Source organism: Catharus ustulatus, chromosome 16, assembly GCF_009819885.2.
Source record: "Catharus ustulatus isolate bCatUst1 chromosome 16, bCatUst1.pri.v2, whole genome shotgun sequence".
NCBI classification, from domain to species: Eukaryota; Metazoa; Chordata; class Aves; order Passeriformes; family Turdidae; genus Catharus; species Catharus ustulatus.
This window is the reverse complement of record NC_046236.1, coordinates 11,245,460-11,254,384: the sequence shown is the minus strand read 5'-3', so window position 1 is coordinate 11,254,384 and position 8,925 is coordinate 11,245,460. Positions and strand designations below refer to the sequence as shown.

The 8,925-nt window shown below is 46.4% G+C and overlaps 1 protein-coding gene across 4 annotated transcripts; it reads left to right on the top strand.

The window, feature by feature from the left end:
• Positions 1 to 4,285: 4,285 nt before the first annotated feature.
• ZFAND2A (zinc finger AN1-type containing 2A) lies at positions 4,286 to 7,354 on the top strand. 4 transcript variants are annotated; one of them, XM_033074255.1, is made up of 6 exons: positions 4,286 to 4,402; positions 4,920 to 5,014; positions 5,713 to 5,844; positions 6,034 to 6,185; positions 6,718 to 6,807; positions 7,205 to 7,354. In XM_033074255.1, the coding sequence occupies exons 1-6, from the start codon at positions 4,348 to 4,350 to the stop codon at positions 7,212 to 7,214; spliced, it is 534 nt and encodes a 177-aa protein (XP_032930146.1). In that variant the 5' UTR covers positions 4,286 to 4,347; the 3' UTR covers positions 7,215 to 7,354. The 4 variants fall into 4 exon arrangements, with proteins under 4 accessions (XP_032930146.1, XP_032930145.1, XP_032930147.1 ...); XM_033074254.1 differs by lacking the exon at positions 7,205 to 7,354 and having other exon boundaries at positions 6,718 to 7,198; XM_033074256.1 differs by lacking the exons at positions 6,718 to 6,807; positions 7,205 to 7,354 and adding an exon at positions 6,590 to 6,707.
• Positions 7,355 to 8,925: the final 1,571 nt, after the last annotated feature.

Genomic DNA, 8,925 nt, shown 5'->3' with positions numbered 1-8,925 from the left:
TGGGGTTCCTGCTATTATATTTCACCTCTAACTTTGTTAGTTGGTGTTTGCTATTATATTATGTTGAATAAAATGGGCAGCTGAAGGACATTTTTCAGCTCCTTCCTGAAATGAGGTTCTTAATCCTGTTTCTGGGCCTGCCCCTGTAGCCCAGCCCACGGGGACAGAGCCAGGTATGTAAGGAGGGCAGCAGAGGAGTGTTTGTGTCAACCATGGGCTTTGCAGGGTGAAGCTGCAGGAGAATCGTGCCTGTAACGCCAGTCTGTTCATGTACAGTGATTTTGGAGGCATCTCTTTAGAAGTGGCTTCTAATAATATTGACATCATCACCAGATAAGATCCAGGACTAGTTAAATCACAGCCTCGCAACTCAGCGCTCCTTTGAGGATTAGAAGAAGTCGCTGAGCTGTCACTCTAAAGCTGATCATGGACTCGTTTAACTATGTCATCCCATAAGACAGCCCTTTCAATTATGTCAACCTGTCTGCTCTCCCTAGACTCTAATTTTAGAGCAGCAGTAGCTAATATTCTTGGAAAACTGATCCGCCTCCACAGATCTCTCCTCTCTGTCTGCTGCTGTTAACGGAGTATCCTGTGGGGAGGTCGGACTGCTTTCCTTCCCCTCCTGTAATAAACCTAATAAAAATAGGTACCATTAGGTTCCTTTGTGTGTGGTCTCTTTAAGACACTTATCTGAGCTGTGTAATGGAGATGTCATGTCTCCTCCACAGAGGGATCTGGCAGCACCACAGGGTCATTGCAATAAAAATAAAATCCAGTTTTAAGAGCCTGGTACGAAATTATGAGCTGAAAAGCAGGACGTTGGGGTTGGAGTTTAGAGACCTGGAAAAGGCAAATGAGAGCTGGAGTCACCCCAGTGTTAATGGCACAGCAGTGGCTCTGCAGCTGGAGCAGCAAGCAGGATGCTGGTGCAGGAAGACTGCAGGCAACAAGGTGGCCTTGGGGACACCAGGGACAGGGGACTCATCTCTGTCTTCTGGATGGTGTTGGGAGGATTTTGGGGCACACAAGGCAGAGAGGAGGTGGATGGACCTGGCTCTCTTGGCCGTGGGCATCTCTGTGCTGTGCTGTCACAACCCAGGGTGGAAAGGGGACAGACCCTCCCTCCCCTGAGAGAAAGGATGTAATCACATGTGATGTTGGACAGTTGTTCTGCTGTCCATGAATGTGTCCTTCTGAAGAGTTTTATCCCCCTTTAGGATGCAATGTGGGTCCTAAGGCAGACAATGCTGGTGTGGTGGGGTGGATAGTGATGTGTAATACCCCAACAAGAGGCAATCCCATGGATTGGAGGGAGAGGAAGGAAAGGACAAAGAGAAGAGCATGGGACATGGGGAAAAGCAATAGGCCTCCTCCCATAAAAACCAGAAAGGAAGTAGAAGGGGTGGATAGGGAAACAGGAGCAGAGAGTCCATGCAGGAGGAGGGACCCCACCCAGTGTCACCACTCTGGTGGCAAAGGGGCCGGGCAGATCAGTTATATAAAACTAACACTGCACAGGCTGACAGGGAATGGTGCCTCCCCCAGACTCCAGCAAGTTAGTTACACATAGCTTTCCTTTCACAAATCCATGTTGGCTGCCCCTAATCAAATTCTGCTTCTCAAGCAATTTCCCTTGCTAATTCCCCCCGAATCAGCCCTAACCCACCTATCCCCTTTGTCGCTAAGCTAGCCAGCCTCTAATCACACATTGCACTGTGTGATCCTTTCCCAAGTAATACAGGGTTTGGCACTTTCTTCTGGTTCTCAGCAGCCTAACCTGTCAGGAGCAACCTTCTAAAAATATCACTAAAGACCTCAGCTAATTTCTAATCCTCGTTTCTATTAAGACGGCTGCCTGTACTATGTGGGTTTCCAGACTTGGGATTTACAGACTTCCTTAAGAGCGTCTAATCTGTGCAGAGCCATTTCTGTTGTTATCCATAAGCAAACTCCTCCCTTCTCCACCATAAAACATGATCCCTTTGGCAGCAGCTCTCCAGTCTGCAGGGCACTCTCAGCCAGCCAGGAAGAAACCAAGCTCTTCCTCTCTGCTACCCCACTGTTTTTTGGCAATCCTTTCTGGGAGATCACGGGGATCCCACTCCTCTCAATCACTGGGTAGGTGCTTTGTAGGGAAAAAAAAATCAGCCTTCAAGCTCAGCAGGACATGTGGGGTTTTTTTGCACCTCCCAAGTTTTTGAGTTGTGTAAATCGTACAAGGAAGATGATACATAACAGAGCCAAGCTCTTGAAGTACCTTGGATAACTCAACTTTCTCTTACTATTTGAATTTGGATAATTTTTGCTGTTTCCTCTTCAATTTTAAAATTCACCCATCCCAAACTGCCAGAACCAACCAAATCAGAAGAACAAAAGGAATGGGGGAGAGTGCCATACTCTGGGTGTCCCAGAGTGGGTTTTGGGGGTACCCAGCACGGATGTGGCACAGTTGTCCCAGAAGACCCCATGCAACAAACACCACAGTGGAGGAGGTAAATTCAGACTTTACCCTCCACAAACCAAAGACCTGTGGCAGAATCAATGCTCTGTCAGCACAGATGTTCTGTGGAGTAAGGAGGAGGAGATTTGGTAATTTTATGGGTTAGTGGGAGAAAATTAATTGAGGCATGGGCAGAGTGTCTGGCTGATAACGTGGTATCATTTAATGCAGCAGGACTGAGCTGTGGGGAAGTGCTCCAGGTGGGTTGGCTGTCAGCTGGCACCCACAGCAGGAGTCACATGAGTGCCACGTTGGTGGGTGACGTAAACGTGGAGGAGTGGCACATGCCACTCCTGGAGTTCAACAGCACGAACTGGCCTGTGCAGGAAGTCAGCACATGAAATCCTAAACCTCCCTTTGACCTCATGGCCCCACTCTGCATCTGAGTCATGCATTACAGCACAGTCAGGTGTTTTCTGGGGAGAGCAGGGGCAGAACAACACTTTGTCATTTCTCAATCCTGTAGAAAATGTCATGAAATCAATAGTCCTCCTCTGCTCCATACAGAGCCAGCACCTCCAAAGATCAACATTTTAAAAAAGCACCTTGATTTGAAGGTACTTTGTCAAAGTGAGACCAGCATTTAGAAACAGAAATCAACTGGGAAAGTTTCTGGTCGACTCGTGCAAACCCACAGCTGCAGCTGAGACCGGTCTGTCCAAACCAGTTAGCACAGCCCACTGAAACCAGTTGCAACCCCCTCTCACCAAACTCTCTGGGTTTATTTTGAAGTAAGTAACACAATTTAAGCATCACAAGAGGGATGGTGCAGCAGCTGAAGCCATGATGAAGAACTGAAATACCAATGGCAAAGGGCTGAGGCACTCCAGTGATCTCAGTCTGACATGGGCTTTACTGCGTCATTCTCCCACAGGTGTCCCATGGCCACAACAGCCCTGCCCTCTCACCTGCACCACAGGGAATGCACAGCAGCAGGAATGCTTGTGTGGTGTGGATGGGATTCCCTGGGGAGGCTGGAGGGCCCTTGTCTTCATTTCCAACCCCTGTCACCTCCACCCTGAACTCATCTCCATGTCCTTGGTGCCTGAAGAGGCTGCCTAGAACAGAGGCTAGACAGGGTTAAAGGAATAAAGTAGGGATTTATAGAAAAGCCTTCAAAGGAGACACCTTGGGCAGTGTAAGAGCCTGACTGTGGCTCTACCCAAGGTGGACCCAAGACAGACCCCAAGTCACGAGTTTTCACACTTTTCTAAGTTTTGGTCCATTTACGTATTGGGGTTAATTGTCCAATTCCAGCTCCAGGTTATGAAGTCCCACCCTCCCAGATTCTCTCCTCAATTCGCTGTTGTTTACACTTTTTGGCCTGAAGCTGCAGCGGTGTCCTTGGTTCTCAGGCTGGAGAAGGATTGCTTTGTCTAACTGAGCTGTGAGGAGATCTTGTTGACACTTTATATGAGTTCAGGGTCACACACTAGTACAGAATCTGGGAAACACGAAAGCTGACACACAAGGCATCACCCTTGCCCTGTTTCCCCAGGTCTTTTCTCGCCCCAGTGCCTATCTCCACCCTTATCCCCGTTTCCATCCTTATCCTCATTCCCATTCCCGCCCTCATTCCCATTCCCAGGCCACGCCCCCAGCCGTGACTCAGCCACCCCCTGGCCTCCCATTGGCCGCTGGCGCGCACGCGGGGCCGCGCCATTGGCTCTGGCCGCCGTGACGTCACCGAACGAGCATGACGTCACGGGGCGGCCGCGCGGCGGGAGCGTGACTCAGCAGTGTGTGCGCTGAGTCAGCACCGGGAGCCGATAAAGGCGCGGCGGCCGCGCCCGGCCGGCATTTGGGCTGGCGTGGCTGTCCCGCGGCGAGCGGCCCGCCGTGCCATGGAGCTGCCGTGGCTGGGCGAGCACTGCTCCGAGCGCTCCTGCAAGCAGCTGGGTAAGTGCGGGCTGGGAGCGATCCCCGGCGGGCTGGCCCGGAGGGTACCGCGTGTGCTGGAGCCGCTCCTGCCCCCCGGGGCTGCCCAGACATCGGTGGTGCTGTAGTCCCCCCTCTGTAGGTCTAGGGAAAGAGTGATAGCTGTTGTTCCTGTACGTGTTAAATTGCTAAGGGATGGCATTTCCATTTTTTTTTTTTTTTTTTTTTTTGAAACTGGGCTTTGCGTTTGTACTTCAGCTTTTCGCTCTTGAATAGTTACTCGCTAAGGTTTCTGCTTTTGAGGAGCTCCTGAGGTGCTTATGGCTTGTGTTTGTCTTACACTGCAGGTAAAAAAAGGAAAACTTACCACTCTTGCTCTTCTAGTTTTAATATTTGTGAAGAGCCATCTAATCTCTGTAGGGGTAATTGGATTGTGACTCGACAAAAACCGCTTTAGGATTTATTTGTAGTCTTTTGTGAGTACCCTTTGAGTTGGTAGCTTTGCTCCATAAAAATGTGGTTTTTTGTCTTCTCTCAGATTTCCTTCCTCTGAAATGCGACGCATGTGGGGAAGTCTTCTGTAAAGATCACATCCGCTATGATGACCACAAGTGCAGCTCTGCCTACAAGAAAGTGAGTTCTGTATGACGTGAGTGATAATTCACCCTGCAGAATTGCTAAGTCATTTATAAGGGCTGCTCTGATTTCGATAAAAGTGGGTAGGAGAACCTCAAGATGCAAGTTAATGATACATTTGGATTTCAAATCTATAGAAACGTGGTATTTCAGAGATCAAAACTGCTAGATTCTAGTCTTTTTTTCACTTACAGTGCATTTTCCCAGAGAGGAGTGCTTTATATTTCAAGTAATGTATTATGGTCTAAAATCTTCTACAGTCCAAGTCCTGTCAGTTGAAGAACAACAAACATGAAACTACAGAAGAAATAAATAAAAGAAGTGGCTCCAAACTCTGATCTCTGGCCTATACTTGGGCTGTGAAGTATTCAAAGGCTGTAATTCCAGAAAAGCCAAAAGGATATTTAAAGTCAACTTACCAAATATGTTGTTTAAAATTGGTTTGGCAAATCATGTCTGTGTGGTTTTTGGAGGGTGATTTGCAGTTACTGTTGTGAAGTGTATCTTTAAAAGCATTAGTAAATGGGAACATGAAACATTTGGGAACAAACTTTTATTATCTGTGAGTAAGAGAAGGGGAAGGACACAAAAATAGGGCTGGACTTGAAATGGTTGGACTTGATTATCTTAAAGGTCTATTTCAATCAAAACAATTACTTAATTCTGTGATGCTGATCTGTGTTGTGTGTTCTTAGAATGTGCAGGTCCCAGTGTGTCCCCTCTGTCACACACCTATCCCAGTGCAGAAGGGAGAAATCCCAGATATTGTGGTTGGAGCCCACATAGATAAGGACTGCAAATACAACCCAGCACAGCAAAAGCAGAAGGTAAGAAAACTGCTGTTGCAGTCTAAGCTGCCTTCCTAATGCTGGTGAAGTTGGACCTTCTGACAGAAGAATGTGTAGAAAGTTGCTCTGTTTGATCTTGGCTCTAAGACTGCTTGAACATTTATGCTTCAGCTTGGTCATGGCTCACAGAAAGCAAACATTGCCAACTTCCTGTCCTCTCTTACTCAGATCTTCACAAACAAATGCACAAAGCCAGGCTGCAAAAGGAAAGAGATGATGAAGTTGGTTTGTGAACAGTGTGGTGGCAGCTTCTGCATAAAACATCGGCATCCTCTGGATCACGACTGCAAAGGGAGCAGCCAGCCCATCTCCAAGGCAGGGTGAGCTGTGCTTGTGATACTTCAGCTCAAGAGAGATCTCAGGGCTGGTATCAAGGGTTGGTGGGGAGCTTGGACACACAGGGAATGCTGGAAACTACTGGTTATGTCAATAAAATAGCCATGATTTCCTCTTGTATCTCAGGCTGAATTTCTGAAATGTCAGCCTTAATTTCTGAGCCAAGAGACAAAGCTTGTCAAATGCTTTCCTGAATTTTCAAGCTTACCTGTGTCAGTCTCTCCTAACTGAGAACAGGCACTGGCTGACTCAAGCACCCTTTGGGGTTTGGGTCTGCACACTAGAACCCTAAAGCTCTGTCCAGCACTTTGAAGTAACCAAGAATAATCAATACCCTGACAAGCCAAATTTGAACTTAACATTAATAAAAAAAATCTGTCTCTTGCAGGCAGACATACCTTGACTGTTCTGTGCAGTAGGACTGTGAGATTTGTGTGACAGATGCAGATGCAGACTGGATGGAAGAGTGAAAATACAGAGTGCATAGGTGCTGAGCCTGGTTGTGTTTGTTTGTAGATATGCAGCTCTGATGAGAGCATCTCATTCCACCTTCACGTCCCCGGGAGCAACTGGAGTGCCATCTAATGGGAATCGTCAGCACAACAGGTATCAGAAATTAAAACTAGGCTGGTGTCCACACGGCATAGCAGTGCCCCTGTCACACCTCTAGCTGCTCTAGAGTTGGTAGCTGACCTGTAAATGGTGTTGGGAGTGCAGGAGAGGGGCTCTGACAGCACAGGTAAATCCCTGCTTCTCTGTAATAGTAGTGATTGAAGTGGCCTCATGAACACAAACATTAGGACATCAAATTATATCTGCAGATTGGTCTCCCTCCTGTTCAGTGAGAGGTTTGGCCAAGTTCTGGAAAAATGGTGTGTCATCAGAGTGAGGAAGGCACCTGAATTAAAATAAATGGCCCAAGTCCTTCCCTGGCATGTTGTAGCTCCATGTGACTGAAATTTCCAGCTGTGTAACTCTTACAGTGCATTATTATGTCTTTCAGGTGCAGATAGTAGAGGATCTTCACATCTGGATCAAACCTTTATTTTGAAGTTAATATTTTCTTTCTCTCCTTAAGATTTCTATGCAATTAACTTATTTTTGTATCATAATTTTGTATGCATTCAATAAACTGTTACCCTTTCCAAGCCAACATTATTTGTTCCTATATTTGGAATAAGAAGTTTAATACTATGAAAAATTTGATGCAGGAAGTGAGGTGATGGTGGTAGGCAGAAGATTACAGTTGGTATGAAATAGAGCTGGATTTGCTTAGGTCATGCAATGCCTGAACCAGGAATCTCCCAAAATGAAAATCTGAAATACAAGCTACTGTCAAATGTCTCAATACTTTTGGAAGTGTTCTGGCTCTGCATGACAAACATCAATGTGAAGCTTCCTCTTGATTTCTGAATGTCACTGGAAGACTTTTTATTTATAAAGGCAAGCCATGTTTTATGCAGGTCCTTCGTGAAGGCTAGTACTGACAGAGTCATGTGCAGTGTAATTCTTCATTTATTGTCCCTTAGACAGAAGTCTAGATTTGCAGGGATATATTTTGTGGTTTCAGGGAGAAAAGGGAGCCACAGAAAGCAGCATTTAACATGTCTTGTGTAATGAGAATAAGGCCAAAATAGAGCATTGTTTAGGGAGGCTGCTCTTGCTGTCTGCCTGAAAAGCTTAAACAAGTGAAGTCAAAGCAGATAATGCTCCATCTATTATCCTGATCAGCTCTCTGGGCTCTTTAAAACTGCATGAGTATCCAGCTGCTTAGCTTGAGGCCTGAAATATTATAGGTTGATGAAATGGAAATGTGCTGTTAATGAACAATGCTAATTCCCCAGATGGGATCTAAGTAGACCTCTCATCCAGCTAATTGTGAGAAAAATGCCAAGGCTTTCTGATGGTGTCAGGGGGTCAAGACCTCAATTTCATGTGTCACTGGAGCCATTCCTCTGCATGCTGGGGCTTCTGGGCTGCAGAGTTGGCTTAGGACTAGCTGGAGGGTAATTGCAGCCCCTGCAATCCCCTGCAATGCTGCTGGGGTGGGAGGAGAAGCACTTTGCAGAGCAGATGCTGAGTTCCCTGACCTGGGAAAAACCATCTTTGCTGATGCTGTCAGAGATGGGAGCATAAGTGCAGTTTGTGCATGTGCTTTGTACAACCTTGGGGGTGCTCCAGATGTGCAGACTGTTGTGTCTCTTCTCTTTGAACAGTTTAATCCTTGGAGTGAGAATGCTGCCTGAGGAGGAAATGTGGATTTGTGGTCCTTCACAAGGACAGCATGGAGGCAGTCAGTACCTTGAGCCACAGGCCTTTTCCAAGAAAGGACAGATGGAATTTTCTGTCCGGCACAGAAAAGTATCTGTGCAATCCCATAATAATGTTTAGCCCAGTGTCATTTCTTATCCTGGAGAAGTTTTTGGAGATCACAGCTAGCTGGCCAAACTAAACATGTAATACAGATGTAAGTTACACAGATCACACAATCTAATATTTTGCAATCCTGCAGCCAAGACTGTGATTTGACAGTATCTGTAATACTGTGTTTAACCACAGGATGTCACAATAGGCTATGCAATAACACAGTCTATTTTAGGAAGTCTAAACCTGGGCAACATTCTTTGCCTATCCACACTGGAGCAGAAGCTTAAATTACTTTAATTTTAGGTGCCACCAACCCTAACTCAGCCCTAGCACATTGCTGTATTTTATATACATTTT